General features: G+C 42.5%; 1 protein-coding gene across 1 annotated transcript; it reads left to right on the forward strand.

Annotated features, from left to right (window-relative positions):
- The first annotated feature begins 9,857 nt into the window (after positions 1-9,857).
- Positions 9,858-10,782, forward strand: LOC139367300 (protein TsetseEP-like). The gene is made up of 3 exons (XM_071105523.1): positions 9,858-9,870; positions 10,029-10,613; positions 10,688-10,782. The coding sequence occupies exons 1-3, from the start codon at positions 9,858-9,860 to the stop codon at positions 10,780-10,782; spliced, it is 693 nt and encodes a 230-aa protein (XP_070961624.1).
- Positions 10,783-17,516: the final 6,734 nt, after the last annotated feature.

A 17,516-nucleotide genomic window follows, 5' to 3' on the forward strand; every position in this document is an offset into this window, starting at 1 on the left:
TCAACAGCATACAGTTGAAGTCGGAAGGTTACATACACTTGGGTTGGAGTGATTAAAACTTGTTTTTCAACCACTCCACAAATTTCTTGTTAACAAACTATAGTTTGCTAAGTCGGTTAGGACATCTACTTTGTGCATGACACAAGTCATTTTTCCAACAATTGTTTACAGACAGATTATTTCACTCATAATTCACTGTATCACAATTCCAGTGGGTCAGAAGTTTACATACACTAAGTTGACTGTGCCTTTAAACAGCTTGGAGAATTCCAGAAAATTATGTCATGGCCTTAGAAACTTCTGATAGGCTAATCGACATCATTTGAGTCATTTGGAGGTGTACCTGTCTGGTTCATCATTGGGAGCAATTTACAAATGCCTGAAGGTACCATGTTCATCTGTACAAACAAGTATAAACACCATGGGACCATGCAGCCGCCATACCGCTCAGGAAGGAGACGCGTTCTTGGCACATGGAATGACGCTGCAGAGAAAACATTTAATAAATGACGGACATGGAACGAGACAGGAACAGCATCAGCAAACAGGTAACTGTCGTGTCTTTGGCATCATTAAACTGAAGATTAATCTTTATCAAATGACTCTTTGTAATTATTATTACGCGATTAAACTGATTAATCATGTAACTGTAATTAACTAGGAAGTCGGGGCACCAAGGAAAATATTCAGATTACAAAGTTATAATTTTCCTAATATAACTCTTCAGATATTTTCAAATCTGATCAATAGTCTTTTGATTAATTAATTATTTATTTTAGCTCACATTAGTCTCATTCCAAACATAAATTGTTGCACGAACCCAGTCTTCACTATGAGTCATTGTCTTAAATAATTTATTTACTAACTAAGTCATTCACATAAATGCATAAACAAACAGTAGATAGTTACAAGGAATTGATAACGGAGTTTCCCTAGTGGGAGAAATGCGGCTTGGTGTACAAAAGGATAGAGGGGGTCGACTGAGATAAGACAACACACAGTTGATAATTTGAAATGCTGATCCTTTGCACATGAACGCTCACTCATTCGGGAACAATTGTAATCAATATACTGTATATATATTTACGCTCAGTGTGTCGTCGGGGTCTCTGGTGAAAAGTTTGTTTCTGTTGGAGAGTTTGTCCACCCTCTGTCGTGGTTAGTACGGATAGTTCAGAGTGACATTCATTCATGTCCTTATGGACAGATGTTTCGGCGGTTGTCAGTCTTCGCGTTCAATGATACCGAATTCCTAGCTGCAGACTAGTAATTAATATCAAAGACTTGTTCTTATTCTGTCGGTATTGATAGTCTAAGCGTTTAACCACGTGGGATGGTTAAAAGATTCAGTAGTCTGGTCTCAAACCTTGGCCCTCTCGTTATCGAGGTAAGCTGGTCTGCAACCTTTGTCCTCTTGTAATTGAGAGCAACATGGTCTGTTGAGAAATTCTCAAGGTGGGGGTTTTATTCGGAATTGCAGAAAAGGGCCTGTCCCAGGATGCCCAATCCTAACTGGGCTCATGGGCGGTCCTCTGATTTAGTTAAACTCAAAAGGGAATTAGGGAATTAACTTTTTATGGCTGCAGGGGCAGTATTGAGTAGCTTGGATGAAAAGGTGCCCATTGTAAATGGCCAGCTCCTCAGTCTCATATGCATATTATTAGTATTGGATAGAAAACACTCTGAAGTTTTTAAAACTGTTTGAATTATGTCTGTGAGTATAACAGAACTCATATTGCAGGCAAAAACCTGAGAAATTCCACTTCCTGTTTGTATTTTTTCTGGGGGAGGCAGATTTTCAAAGAGATATGGATGAGTTTTCACTTCCTATGCCTTCCACTAGATGTCAACAGTCAATAGAACTTTGTCTGATGACTCTAATGTGAAGGGGGGTCGAATGAGACAGGAAATAGTCACCACTGTCACGAGTTGACCATGCGTTCACAGGGGAAGGACCTGCGTTCCACCGGTCATCTGAAGTCATTCTAATTCTCCGGTTGGAATGTTATTCAAGATATATGTAAACAACATTCTAAAGATTGATTCAGTACATCGTTTGACATGTTTCTACTGACTGTCGGAACTTTTGGACATTTCGTCACGTTATAGTGGACGCGCTTTGTGACTTTGGAATTGTTTACCAAACTCGCTAACCAAAGTAGCTAATTGGACATAAATAACAGACATTTTCGAACAAATCAAGCATTTATTGTGGACCTGGGATTCCTAGGACTGCATTCTGATGAAGGTCATCAAAGGTTAGGAAACATTTATCATGTATTTTCTGGTTTCTGTTGACTCCAATATGGCGGCTAATTTGGCTACTGTTCTGAGCTCCGTCTCAGATTATTGCATGGGTTGCTTTTTTCGTGAACTTTTTTAAAAATCTGACACAGCGGTTGCATTGAGGAGAGGTGTATCTATAATTCCATGTGTATAACTTGTATTATCATCTACATTTATGATGAGTATTTCTGTTGAAACGATGTGGCTATGCAAAATGACTTTTTGGAACTAGTGAATCTAATACGCCAATGTAAACTCAGATTTTTTTATATGAACTTTATCAAACAAAACATACATGTATTGTGTAACATGAAGTCCAATGAGTGTCATCTGATGAAGATAATTCAAGGTTAGTGATTCATTTTATCTCTATTTCTGCTTTTTGTGAATGTTATATTTCGCTGGAAAATTGCTGTGCTTATTGTGGTTTGTTGGAGACCTAACATAATCGTTTGTAGTGCATATTTGAAATCGGACACTTTGGTGGGATTAACAACAAGATTACCTTTAAAATGATATAAAACACATTAATGTTTTGGAATTGTAATTATGAGATTTCTGTGGTTTGAATTTGGCACCCTCTATTTTCACTGGTAGTTGTCATATCGATCCCGTTAGCGGGATTACAGCCATAACAAGTTTTAAACAGTCCAAAATCACATTACACCATTTTACAAACAGTATCATCCTCACTCATTTATCTTATACAACAATTAGATGTAAACCTCATATCTGAGGCTATTACATAAACAGCGTTACAGTAATGTGGCCTTATTGACTCCAATGAGTTTCACAAAATTGTGCCAAACGGACCAGTTCGTAGCTGGATTCTTCACCAATCTTTGATACCTTCTCCAGAACATAAATGTTGTTCGGACCTCAAGTTCTGTGAGGTGGAAGAATTTCCTTTGTTCTCTATGAAAATTCACTCTGTCTCTATACTGTGGCCATGAGGAGATAATCTCCTCCAGGAATTTACGACCTCTCTCTGACCACAGCAGCCTGGGTGTAGGAGACAGTGAGAGGGGGATGGGGCTTGCTGTACCCAAAGAGGGCAACGTCATGACATAACAAAAACAAAAGACAATTAATGCATCAGCAGGGAACAGACAAATATAGGGGAGGAAATAAACAGATGAGTGAGTGAGTCCAGGTGAGTCCAATATCGCTGATGCGTGTGACAAGGGAAGGCAGGTGTGCGTAATTAATGACAGGAGTGCGTGATGCAGAGCAGCCTGGTGCCCTCAAGCACCAGGGGAGGGAAGAGCGGAGGGAAGAGCGGGAGCAGACGTGAGAGTACCCCCCCCCCCCCCCCCCCCCCTAGGAGCCCAACGAACTGGCAGGAGCGTGAGTGCCTGGTGAGCCGGCTGATGCATTAGGCACCCCCAGTTCCATCGGCGGCGGAATCCACCCCGACGTCAACAACAAAACAAAAAACAAACAAAAAACTCCTGGACCGGCTGGTCGAACAAGAACTGATGATCCGGCTGAGGCTCGACGTGGGTTGGGCGCCATCCGAGCCAACCGGGGCAAAGAAACCTCTTGAGCCAGCTAGGGCATGGAAGCCCGACAAGTTGGCTAGGCACCGCCGGTTCCATCGGTGGTGACCCAGAACTGATGCCACCATACCAACCAGGAACGCCAGTACTCCCCGATGATTTGTGTGTTGACTGATATATTGTGTCACATGGAATGGCGCTGGAGAGACGAAGCAGGTACGGGGCGTAAAACATTTAATAAATAACGGACATGGAAGAAGACAGGAACAGTATCAGCAAACAGGTAACAAAAACAAAAGACAATTAATGCATCAGCAGGGAATAGAGCAGGGAACTGACAAATATAGGGGAGGAAACAAACAGATGAGTGAGTGAGTCCAGGTGAGGCCAATATCGCTGATGCGTGTGACTAGGGAAGGTAGGTGTGAGTAATTGATGACAGGAGTGCGGGATGCAGGGTAGCCTGACGCCCTCAAGCGCCAGGGGAGGGAAGAGCTGGAGCAGACGTGACAGTTCTGTCTCCTGGAGATTAACGTACTTTGGTGCGAAAAGTGCAAATCAATCCCAAAACAACAGCAAAGGACCTTGTGAAGATGCTAGAGGAAACAGGTACAAAAGTATCTATATCCACAGTAAAACGAGTCCTATATATCGACATAACCTGAAACGCTGCTCAGCAAGGAAGAGGCCACTGCTCCAAAACCACCATAAAAAAGCCAGACTACGGTTTGCAACTGCACATGGGGACAAAGATCGTAATTTTTGGAGAAATGTCCTCTGGTCTGATGAAACAAATATAGAACTGTTTGACCATAACGACCATCGTTATGTTTGGAGGTTAAAGCGGGAGGCTTGCAGGCCGAAAAACACCATCCCAACCGTGAAGCACGGGGGTGGCAACATCATGTTGTGGGGGTGCTTTGCTGCAGGAGGGACTGGTGCACTTGACAAAATAGATGACATCATGAGGTTGGAAAATTATGTGGATATATCGAAGCAACATCTCAAGACATCAGTCAGGAAATTAAAGCTTGGTCGCAAATGGGTCTTCCAAATGGACAATGACGCAAAGTATACTTCCAAAGATGTGGCAAAATGGCTTAAGGACAACAAAGTCAAGGTATTGGAGTGGCCATCACAAAGCCCTGACCTCAATCCTATAGAAAATGTGTGAACAGAACTGAAAAAGTGTGTGCGAGCCAGGAGGCCTACAAACCTGACTCAGTTACACCAGCTTTGTCAGGACTTATTGTGGGAACTTATTGTGGGAAGCTTGTGGAAGACTACCTGAAACGTTTGAACCAAGTTAAACAATTTAAAGGCAATGCTACCAAATACTAATTGAGTGTATGTAAACTTCTGACCCACTGGGAATGTAGTGAAAGAAATAAAAGCTGAAATAAATCACACTCTAATATTATTCTGACATTTCTTCAAATAAAGTGGTGGTCCTAACTGACCTAAGACAGGGAATTTTTACTAGGATTAAATGTCAGGAATTGTGGAAAACTGAGTTGAAATGTATTTGGCTAAGGTGTATGTAAACTTCCGTCTTCAACTGTAGCTTAAGCAGTAGGAAGCGCTGTCACCCATTTATATGCAGATGAAACAGTCTTATACTCAGCTGGCCACTCCCCAGATTTTGTGTTAAACGCTCTACAACAAAGCTTTCAAAGAGTCCAACAAGCTTTCTCTGCCCTTAACCTTGTTCTAACACCTCCAAAACAAAGGTCATGTGGTTTGGTAAGAAGAATGCCCCTCTCCCCACATGTGTTACCTCTGAGTGTTTAGAGCTTGAGATAGTCACCTCATACAAGTACTTGGGAGTATGGCTAGACGGTACACTGTCCTTCTCTCAGCACATATCAAAGTTGCAGGCAAAGGTTGAATCTACTCTTAATTCCTCTATCGTTATCGCCACTCTTTCCCCACAGCTAACCCTGATTCAGATGACCATCCTACCCATGCTAGATTACGGAGACATAATATATAGATCGGCAGGTAAGGGTGCTCTCGAGCGGCTAGATGTTCTTTACTATTTGGCCATCAGATTTGCCCACCAATCACTTCACTCTATACTCTTCTGTAAACTGGTCCTCTCTGCACACCCGTCGCAAGAGCCACAGGTTGATGCTTATTTATAAAACCCTCTTAGGCCTCACTCCCCCTTATCTGAGCTATCTACTGCAGCCCTCATCCTCCACATAGAACACCCGTTCTGCCAGTCACATTCTGTTAAATGTCCCCAAAGCACACACATCCCTGGGTCACTCGTCTTTTCAGTTCGCTGCAGCTAGCGACTGGAACGAGCTGCAACAAACACTCATACTGGACCGTTTTATCTCCATCTATTCATTCAAAGACTCAATCATGGACACTTACTGACAGTTTTGGTTGCTTCCCATGATTGTATTGTTGTCTCCACCTTCTTGCCCTTTGTGCTGTTGTCTGTGCCCAAAAATGTTTGTACCATGTTTTGTGCTGCTACCATGTTGTGCTACTGCCATGTTGTGGTATTGTTGTGTTGCTACCATGCTGTGTTTTCATGTGTTTCTGCCATGCTATGTTGCTGTCTTAGGTTTCTCTTTATTTAGTCTTGTGGTGTCTCTCTCGCGAAGTGTGTTTTGTCTTGTATTTTTATATTATTTGTTATTCTTAATCCCAGGCCCCGTCCCCGCGTTGTTGTAAATAAGAATTTGATCTTAACTGATTAAATTAAATAAGAGTTCAAAATAAATAACCCTAATTGAAACCCTAAACCTAACCCCTAAATTAGCTTTTTTCCCCACGAGGGAGAATTTTCCTTATTTTACTATTCTTTGTAGGAATATTTGGGGATATCAGGTCCCCACAAGGATAGAAGAACAAGTACACACACACACACACACACACACACACACACACACACACACACACACACACACACACACACACAGGCCTGATTCTATCATGGGGGGATCTTATCCATGAAAGTCTTTCACAAACATTATCCTACAGCCCTTTGTTAGGGAATTTTAGTATATATGACAATTCAATATGTGGACCTCTTTTCAACGATGCCCTGATACCCCCAGAAAGTCATCATGAATACATAAAGCTTACGTGTGTATCCCTCCCAATATTTTTGGGATATTTTAAACGATCCTGTCATTGTTAAATGGCATTGTTGTTAAATGAGGACCCTTTAGAAGACAAAATCCTATATTTTTAAAAACTTCTTAGTGCTGCAATCACGTTAACAGGATTGATATGACAACAGCCACTGAAAGAGCAGAGCGCCAAATTCAAACAACAGAAATCTCATAATTAAAATTCATCAAACATACATGTATCTTTTACAATTTTAAAGGTAATCTTGTTGTTAATCCCATCAAATAGGCTTTACAGCAAAAGCACCACAAACGATTATGTCACCGCCAAGTCACAGAAAAACACAACCATTTTTCCAGCCAAAGAGGGGAGTCACAAAAAGCACAAATAGAGATAAAATGAATCACTAACCTTTGATGATCTTCATCAGATGACACTCATAGGACTTCATGTTACACAATACATATATGTTTTGTTCGATAAAGTGCATATTTATATTTAAAAAATCTCAGTATACATTGGCGCGTTATGTTCACTAGTTCCAAAAACATTCAATGATATTGCAGAGAGCCACATAATTTTATAGAAATAGTCATTATAAATGTCGATGAAAATACAATTGTTAGACATGGAAATATAGATACACTTCTGCTTAATGCAACCGCTGTGTCAGATTTCAAAAAGCTTTATGGAAAAAGCAAACCATGCAATAATCTGAGTACAGCTTTCAGACAACAAAGCAGCCAAAAAGATATCCACCATATTGGGTAGTCAACATTAGTCAGAAATAGCATGATAAATATTTACTTACCTTTGATGATCTTCATCAGAATGCACTCCCAGGAATCCCAGTTCCACATTAAATGTTTGATTTAGTTCGATAATGTCCATCTTTTATGTCCATAGAGCTACTTTTGTTAGCACGATTGGTAAACAAATCCAAAATCATGAAGCATGTTCCCTAGTTCCAGATGAAATGTCAAAAAGTTCAGTTCCTGTCCGTAGAAACATGTCAAACGATGTATGGAATCAATCTTTAGGATGTTTTTAACATAAAACTTCAATAATATTCCAACCGGAGAATTCCTTAGTCTTCAGAAAAGCAAAGGAACGGGAGATACCTCTCATGTGAAATGCGCGTGACCAGCGCATGACTGCTGGCAGACCTCTGACTCAATCCCCTCTCATTCGGTCCCACTTCACAGTAGAATCCTCAAACAAGTTTCTAAAAACGGTTGACAGCTAGTGGAAGCCTTAGGAGGTGCAACATAACCAATATCCCATTGTGTATTAAATAGGGGCTGGGTTGAAAATCGACCATATGAGTTATGTTATACTCACAGACATCATTCAAACAGTTTTAGAAACTTCAGAGTGTTTTCTATCCAATACTAATAATAATATGAATATATTAGCAACTGGAACTGAGGAGCAGGCCGTTTACTCTGGGGACCTTTCATCCAAGCTACTCATTACTGCCCCTGCAGCCATTCTGGCAAAAATAATTTCACAGTTACATTTTGTTGTTGTATCCAGTGTTACTCATTTGCCTCCATCAAATCCAGGAGGGATATTATATTTAAAAAATACATACAACAAAAATATGTTGTATTGTCACATACACCGGATAGGTGCAGTAATTTGTGTTGTTTTACAGGGTCAGCAATAGTAGTACGGCACCCCTGGAGAAAATTTGGTTCAAGTGCCTTGCTCAAGGGCACATTTTTCACCTTGTCGGCTCAGCTATACGAACCAGCAACTTTTCGCTCCAACCACCAGGCTACCAACATGTGTCTGTCATCCTGTGAGTGATGGAATTCACTGAGAGCTGAGGAAAATGTCAAAGATGTTATGTCTACTTTCTCTATAAAAATATTCACTCTTGCTATTCAGCTGTACAAGCATGTACTCTTGCCCCACATTTGCAGCCCAAGTCAGGAGATTCTCTCTCTCTCTCTCTCGCTCTCTCTCTCTCTCTCTCTCTCTCTCTCTCTCTCTCTCCTCTCTCTCTCTCTCATTTCTCTAAGTCTAATTTTCTCTCCTTCGCCCCCAGTTAACCGTTTGCTCAGTTTCGCAGTCTGCAGCTGCATGAACTTTGTACACAGAGTGCCTTGCTCATAAATCTTTTAGAAACAAGACCCTTACTCATCATGGGAGGGAAGGGGAGGGTTGTCATTGGCTCTTTGCTTGGAACGACATATTTTTACCTGCACGGTGGCATTCCCTTTTAGTCACAAATGTATAGATTGAATTGGTTGTGATGACAGAGCTATTGACAAAGTAGTGCCCCAGTGTGTAACAAGGCTATAAGTGTGTTTGAAAGAAAGAAAACTGCTTAGAACATATCCAAACCACTCGGCCCTCAGCTCATTACGCTGAACTGAGCACACACTTCACACTAGGATCAGCAAATGAGAAACGTGATTGGTGCGTACTCTCGAGAGCTGGGCTTTTGAAGCACACAAGCCTTGAGCTCCTCATGCCAGCCCCACCCCCACCTTAATGTTTGCGAAGGACAAAAAAAATGGTCCGTAGAAGAAAGCCTCAGGATGCCTTTAGGATACAATGAGCTCCCAAGGTGCATATAGGTGTGCCGCCAGTAATCCCAGAGGTTTTCCACAAATGACGTGCTTATCTGGGTATGGTCATTAGCTCCCAAGGTGTATATAGGTGTGCTGCCAGTAATCCCAGAGGTTTTCCACAAATTACGTGCTTATCTGGGTATGGTCATTAGCTCCCAAGGTGTATATAGGTGTGCTGCCAGTAATCCCAGAGGTTTTCCACAAATGACGTGCTTATCTGGGTATGGTCATTAGCTCCCAAGGTGTATTTGCAAGCTCCAAATGATTAATAGTCACCTTTACATGAGCACAACTTGAACATTTCTCAACCCTTGCATAAGTCACACTAGTACACTTTCCAGTACTTTTCTATATGCAGTACTACGCAGTACAGTCCTTTCACATTGGTCAGTCCTTGTGCATGCCAACCAAAGGTACGGATGTCATCGCATTTATAAGAAATGTAAGGACACATTTATAGTATAAGACAGGATTACAAAGGAGATAGGTAGACACAAGTAGTGCACCATGCGCAGGATGGGATGGAGGCACACACAACTTAATTCTCAATAGCTTCACTTCCTGAGAGAAGACAACAGTTCCGCCGGGCCCAGCCCAGAGCCCCAGCCCCAGCCCCAGCCCCAGCCCAGAGCCCCAGCCCAGAGCCCCAGCCCCAGCCCAGAGCCCCAACCCCAGCCCAGAGCCCCAGCACAGAGCCCCAGCCCCAGCCCCAGCCCAGAGCCCCAGCCCCAGAGCCCCAGCCCAGAGCCCCAGCCCCAGCACAGAGCCCCAGCCCCAGCCCCAGCCCAGAGCCCCATCACCAGCCCCAGCCCCAGGCCAGAGCCCCAGCCCCATCCCCAGCCCCAGCCCAGAGCCCCAGCCCCAGCCCAGAGCCCCAACTCCAGCCCAGAGCCCCAGCACAGAGCCCCAGCCCCAGCCCCAGCCCTAGAGCCCCAGCCCAGAGCCCCACCCCCAGAGCCCCAGCCCAGAGCCCCAGCCCCAGCCCCAGCCCAGAGCCCCAGCCCCAGAGCCCCAGCCCAGAGCCCCAGCCCCAGCCCCAGCCCAGAGCTCCAGCCCAGAGCCCAGAGCCCCAGCCCAGAGCCCCAGCCCCAGCCCCAGCCCCAGCCCCAGCCCCAGCCCCAGCCCCAGCCCAGAGCCCCAGCCATTCCTTGGCCTTGTGTGGGGACAGATAATGCCTGGACCTGTTAAATTGTTATCTGTACGGCCTTTGGCTATCTCTCTGTGCGGCAGGTCCGAGCCACACCCAGCCTTCAGAGGAAGCAGAAGGATTCTTATCTCTCCGAGAGGCCCTGAGGGCCTGGGTCAATGCTACGGTGATGGGCTAGTCCAAAACAGCAACATCAGGACGGCTGTAGTAAAGAAGATGGACCTTTGTGCGTAGTCTTACTGTGTACAGCACCGTTTGAGCATGAGTCTTACCATCCCATACACTCAGTGATATGTGAAATGTTGATTTAGGAGATTGCTTTGTTGGGCTGTACACACACAATATATTTGCCAGGTTTCATTTTCCGAGAAGAAATGAAAATGAATGATGAAGGTAGAAGTGAGCATGTAGAGGGAAAATGTTCACTGAACTCTACCACGATGTTCCCCAAAACCATTCATCCATAGTGTCTAATAAAAACAAACCTCTGAATCGCTGAAGGAAATTCCAAATAGATACATGTACGTATCTTTCTTCTTCTAGTTTGTTGTAATTTATTATGAGCAATTTAAATAAACTAAACTAACATCAATGTGTGTCATAGAAAAGGAGGTGTGTGCACTATTAATAAATGAAGATGAATAAGAAAAATAGACTCTTATACACTGGATGGCAGGTATGTAGCGAATGGAGCATTGGGCCAGTATCCAAAAGGTTGTTAGCTTGAATCCCTGAGCCGACAAGGTACAAAATCTGTCGATGTGCCCTTGAGCAAGTCACAACCCTATTTTCTCCAGGGCCACTGTTGATAATGGCAGACCCTGTCCGTGACCCCACTCTCTGAGTGTGTTTCAGGGGGACTTGGGATATGCAAAAAACACATTTCCAATTCACACATGCTTATTCATACACACTTGTACATGCGTGAAAAAGGACAAGTATAAGCACCCACCTATTTATTTTAACTGTTTCTTACTGATATCTGATACCTCCACAAGTGTGTTTACAGATACATAGCTAGCACAATGCTCTGAGGTGAGCTAAGACTGTGGATGTGGTTGATTGTGGTTCACCTATCTGACAACCTTGGTGTGCTCCACTTCCTCAGTGTAGTGTAGTGCAGTGTAGTGCATTGAGGCCTCGGGAGCTCTCTTTAACCTTTCGGGCCATCCTTCATTTGCCTGTTTACTGCCTGCTTGACCTTTGTTACAGGTGAGTTCATATGTCTCCCATCAGAGGTGCTCACCCATGTATGCACTGGCCATCTTCTTAAAGTGCTGCTCGCATGGTAAGAAACCAATCCCATCTCCATGCCGTGCTGCATACCTAGCCTCTGAAACAGGGCCAGCCCCTATAAATCAGCATAGCTGAGATATTTGTGGCTAACTTGGAGGAAAGATTTATGTCGGTGGGATATTGGAGAGCATCTCTCAGGAGTAGGGGGTGGGGTTGGTGGAGGAGGGGTCGGTGGGTGGGTGGGTGGGTGGGGGTAGGCTAAGGGGGATAAATGATAGGGATTGAAGGATTGAGAGGTAGTGAGTGGGTGGGGAAGAGGTGTTAGACAGTGTGATGTGGGATGTTTGGGCATAGTTTCTGAAATGTATGGATTTTATTAAGGGTGAAAAAAGACTAGCGTGGATGGTGGGGGTCTTGCATTGAGGAGTGGGGTTGGTGTGTGGGGGAAGTGTGATGTCTGAGGGTAGTAGTTGTGAGAGGGGAGGGGGTGAGGTAGGGGGAAGGGGAGGCTCTGGGTCGTTACTCTGGCCCGTTAATCAGACTGCGTGTGGGGTTGGCATGCCACTTGAGACGGGTTCATATGGTCACGTCACCTGACCTTACACTTCCAAACGCTATGGTTATGATGGATGTGCATGTACAGTATACAAGCGTGGCTGACAACATTTGGATCTGGTCTTTTATGCCGTGTTTTTGGTTCATCATCGTAAGCAAGATTCTAGATGGGAACCATCTTTGTGGTTTTGGATTCATCCTTTCCTATCTGCTTGTGTGTTGATTCCTCATTGTGTTGTGTGTTTACTGCACGTCACTAGACTTTGCTGTATATTCGCTGTCAGAAAGGCAATGTTTTTCAGTGCGAATGCTAAAGCGAACCATACACACATAATAGAAACCAAAGTCTTGATGTGCTATCATTCCAGTTAGACACAAGTGCTTGGATCAATCCCTGCTTTCATTCCAGAAATCTCAGTTGGCCTGGAAAGACATGTCTGGGAATCAGGCTCCTTGGAATTGTGGGTATTGTTCAGGGGAAAAGACATGGCAGACAAAGGGCGAAAGCCTCTAAAATCCAATTTATGCTTGCTCTGTAAATGTAATCCGGAGGCTCCTTAATGAGGGTGTGACTCAATTGCAGAGCCTCTGGAGGCTTGGTGAGGCCAAATTGAGCTCTGTTCTGCATTGCCGTGTGCCTCCCAAATTTTGTAACAATAAGGAGAGCTCCGTATAGCGCCGCATTGACATACTCACTTCCTTGACAACTTCCTTCACAACAGCTCTGCCCTGCTCCACAAAGCCAAAAAGTATGTTTGCTCTGACTTTTGTGGAGGCCAAATCGCTGTAAAAACTGTACGGCCACTGCAGATGTCGGATTGACCATGCAGAGCATTTAAGTGTGTATTGCTTCATTCGTAACCAAGTGGGAAGTGGGAATTTACCACAGACGACAGGAAAAAGTCCACTTGAACGGCCCTCTAACTGGTAATTATTAGCGGGAAACTCGTCTATCATCCCTGAGTTCCCACATGCTGACCTCTGATGTCACCTATTAAGAAATTCAGCATTTTCAGCAGTTAAATGTAACATCAAAACATTATTTACAAGAATGATAGCTGTAGGCTTTGGTTTCTATTATGTGACAAGATGGTGCCGACAGACATGGCAGCTCTGCTTCTAGCTCCTAAGCAACTTTAAAGTATTTAGTTTTTTTGTGCATTATTTCTTACATTATTAGACCAGAATTTTTTTTGTGTTATTACATACAGCCGGAAATAACTTTTGGATATCAGAGCAGCATTAAATACAACTTTCCGCAGAATGAATGGAATGGTATCAAATACAATACATTTCCTGTGTTTGCTAAATCCACTTGTCACTTAAATCTCGCTGGAATGATTTTTATTTTCATTTTACTCTTTCTCCCCCTTGCTTGTGCCATTTGTTTTTTTTCCCAATAACGTAACAACCGCAGAAACGTTTGTAATGACCTGTCAAACACTCCGGTGATGACTGAAATGGGCTCTATTGACTACATAGGCTTCTGTTGCATCTATAAGAATGCTAAAGCTTTTTCTGTGATTTAATGCACCGTCTCAACAGTCACATCACAAGAAAGAAAAGAAAGATAACTTTATTTTGATGGGTGTGGATTTTTTGTGCAATTGAAAAAAGTAATTATTTAAGTTGAAATATGTCTAATCTCGCAAACAATGTAAAGTAAATAGAGATAGATTTCATCTAGAGCCAAGCCTTTTGATTTTTAATCGCATAGTATCCTTCTCTTGACACGCTTGCTGAATAATCCAAGAGAATTTGACAACAACAGTAATGAATAATTAATGAGGCAGTCTAGACTGCCACCACTTGTTAGTGGTTACCACCCTGTTCCACCCCTGTATATCAATGTATTACTGTCTGCAAATACACCCAGTGTATACTGTGTATGCAGATGAGGCATGTATAATTGTCTTTATTTTATCTCACAAAGTATTTAAAAAATACCTGATATACTAAGAAAATGTATATATATTTATATTTTTACTGGTCAAGCCACAACTGAGCGAGCCAAATAAAACCTTTTGGTTGTACTCAGCCTCTGACACTGGCACCTCTATTTCAGGCTCTGAAAAGTACATTTTTCTTATCTTTGTTTGGTTGCGCTGTTGTAATTCATGGTAAAGCGTTGTATATTCCCCACGGCTTTAAAGGGGTGATTTTGACCATATATGGTTTATTATGGGCATTTCTCAATGCAAATAGCCAAGGTCGTGCACAAGCACTGAGGCTGGCTGAGAACCATTTGTATTTATCAATGGAGATCTCCTACTGATGTGCGTATGACGCTCGTATGATTGTTTGATAAATCGCCCTTTTTCCATGCGTACGAACATTCGAAATTCTGTTTGCAAGTAGTATTTAGAATAGTTTCAAACTAGTAAAGCATAGGGCTCTGGGATACGAATAATAACATCATACACGTAAGGTTCAAATGGCTCTCCTGTGAAATCGTGACTTGCGACATATAAACGGGTCACATACAGAAATCGATGATGGTAGTCAAAATGACTCAAAATGACTTCACTTTTAACTCTAATGCATTTGATTGATAGCGATGACATGAACATGTGTTGGGGTTGACATCCATACAGCATTATACTCAAATTTTTACCTCAACATGGTGTGTAATACATATATGAACAACAGCCTAAATGTAGGCTAATTTTGCTGGGGGGGCAAGGAGGAGACTCCAGATCTTTCCCCTACGGCCCTTTCCTCCACGCATTTCCATGGTATTTCCATTGTTTTGATTGACCTCTATACCACTTCTATTGTGTAAAACTATGTCTGTTTACAGATATTTCTTTAGGGCTGCGACAATTCCAGTATCGCAATACTTGTTAGTAGGGAAAGGGAAAGTCAGTTGTAACTGAAATAGACTCAAATGAGATGTCAAAAACATAGAGTATGCACGTCATTTGTGAGAAAATAAGCATAGGGAATTAGAGTTTACATGAGGCAATAAGTCATGTTTTCGTCTCTTTCAACTCGCTGTGTTTCCAAAACCTACCAGTCAGACCTGACATCATAACCATTTAGCTGCTGCCATGGGTCCTCTGATGTCATGAGTTTGTATTTGCATGAAAAACTCCCCACATACTTGTAATAAATATGTTGCAGGAAAGGGCCTGTTCATTCTTGCCCCTGTGTCATTGCCAATGAGCATTTGACTTGGATCTGAACTATTATGTGTGTGTGTGAGCGGGCGTGGTAAAGGGAGAGAGGGAGAGAGAGACAGAAAAGAGGAGATAGATGATGGAGCTGAGAGAGAGAGAGAGAGAGAGAGAGAGAGAGAGAGAGAGAGAGAGAGAGAGAGAGAGAGAGAGAGACGCTAGTGATAGAGAGTAAGAGAGTCCATTTGGAGAATGTGTGTGTGAGAGAATGTGTGTGTGAGAATCTAGAAAAGAAATAAAAGGTTGAGGGAAAATAACATTTTCAAAAGTGTGTGAACTTTCAAGGTCACCTGTTCTCTGCATATTTTTGGGTGAGTGTTGTTTGCAACTCCTAGCCAGGCATGCGAAGAGAGATGGGGTGTAAGTTAGAATCCCAGTTTGGGAAGCAGGTCTCTATATGCCCTGAAGGCTGGAGTCTCCTTCAGTGGCCTTCCCACAGACAACGGCCATGCATTAATCATGTGCAATGTGATACACCCGACCGACAGCCATTAACAGACGTGGACCAAGCTGTTCCCACCACTGGGGCAGAATAGGACGGAGGACGGGGGGGGCTTGTGCAGGTTCGTGTGTGTGTGTGTACATGTGTGTGCATGCAAGTGTATGCGCTTTTCCATGTTTCTATGACTGCATATGGGCCTGTTGTATACGCAGTGATGTAAAATACTTAAGTAAAAATACTTTAAAGTACTACTTAATTAATTTTTTGCAGTATCTGTTCTATACTATGCATGTACTTCACTACATTACTAAGGAAAATAATGTACTTTTTACTCCCTACATTTCCCCTGACACACAAAAGTACTCGTTACATTTTGAATGTTTAGCAGGACAGGAAAATTGTACAATTCACACACCTATCAAGAGAACATCCCTGATCATCCCTACTGCAACTGATCTGGTGTACTCACTAAACACACATGCTTCGTTTGTAAATTCTTAGTGTTGGTGTGTGCCCCTGGCTATCCGTAAATAAAAAACACAAGAAATTGGTGCCGTCTGGTTGCTTAATACAGGTATTCCCAAACTGGGGTACGCGAAATGCCGTCACGAGTACGCAAAATAAAAATGTGATTCATATTTAAAAATTAAAATGACTAATTATTATTATTATTATGATTTTAAAAAATTCTAACAGTACGTTTATATTTTCCAACGGGGCTATACATTTGGGTGAGTTTTTTTTTCTTGCCTGAGTAACCTCGTTTCATTGCCTAAAATAAAATTAAACCATCAGCCTGTTCAGCGAAATTACAACACAATGTCAAATACAGGTAGCCAACTAATTAACATCCAATCACATTAACCGTTACTCTCTCATGGGAACTCCACTAATGGTCCGTATGTAGCGAAACATCATTCTGTTTGCTCGAAAATTGATAAATGGTTAAAAAAGTATAGCACATAGCAGCTCTACCAGCAGTACTACACCTGCACCTTTCGACGACACAAGTTGCTCTGCTTCCACGACCACATCCAATGCTAGCATCAGTAATTCTATTTGTTGTTAGCCCAGCTAGCTTGGAAACTGACAGTTGTGAGTCTGATGCAGCCGAAGAGCTATTGCCCCCTTAGCCGGGAAAGCACTGAACTAAATCAAATCAAATCAAATCAAATTTTATTTGTCACATACACATGGTTAGCAGATGTTAATGCGAGTGTAGCGAAATGCTTGTGCTTATAGTTCCGACAATGCAGTAATAACCAACAAGTAATCTAACTAACAATTCCAAAACTACTGTCTTATACACACAAGTGTAAGGGGATAAAGAATATGTACATAAAGATATATGAATGAGTGATGGTACAGAGCGGCATAGGCAAGATACAGTAGATGGTATCGAGTACAGTATATACGTATGAGATGAGTATGTAAACAAAGTGGCATAGTTAAAGTGGCTAGTGATACATGTATTACATAAAGATGCAGTAGATGATATAGAGT

The sequence above is a fragment of the Oncorhynchus clarkii genome, chromosome 16, assembly GCF_045791955.1.
Source record: "Oncorhynchus clarkii lewisi isolate Uvic-CL-2024 chromosome 16, UVic_Ocla_1.0, whole genome shotgun sequence".
Lineage (NCBI taxonomy): Eukaryota > Metazoa > Chordata > Actinopteri > Salmoniformes > Salmonidae > Oncorhynchus > Oncorhynchus clarkii.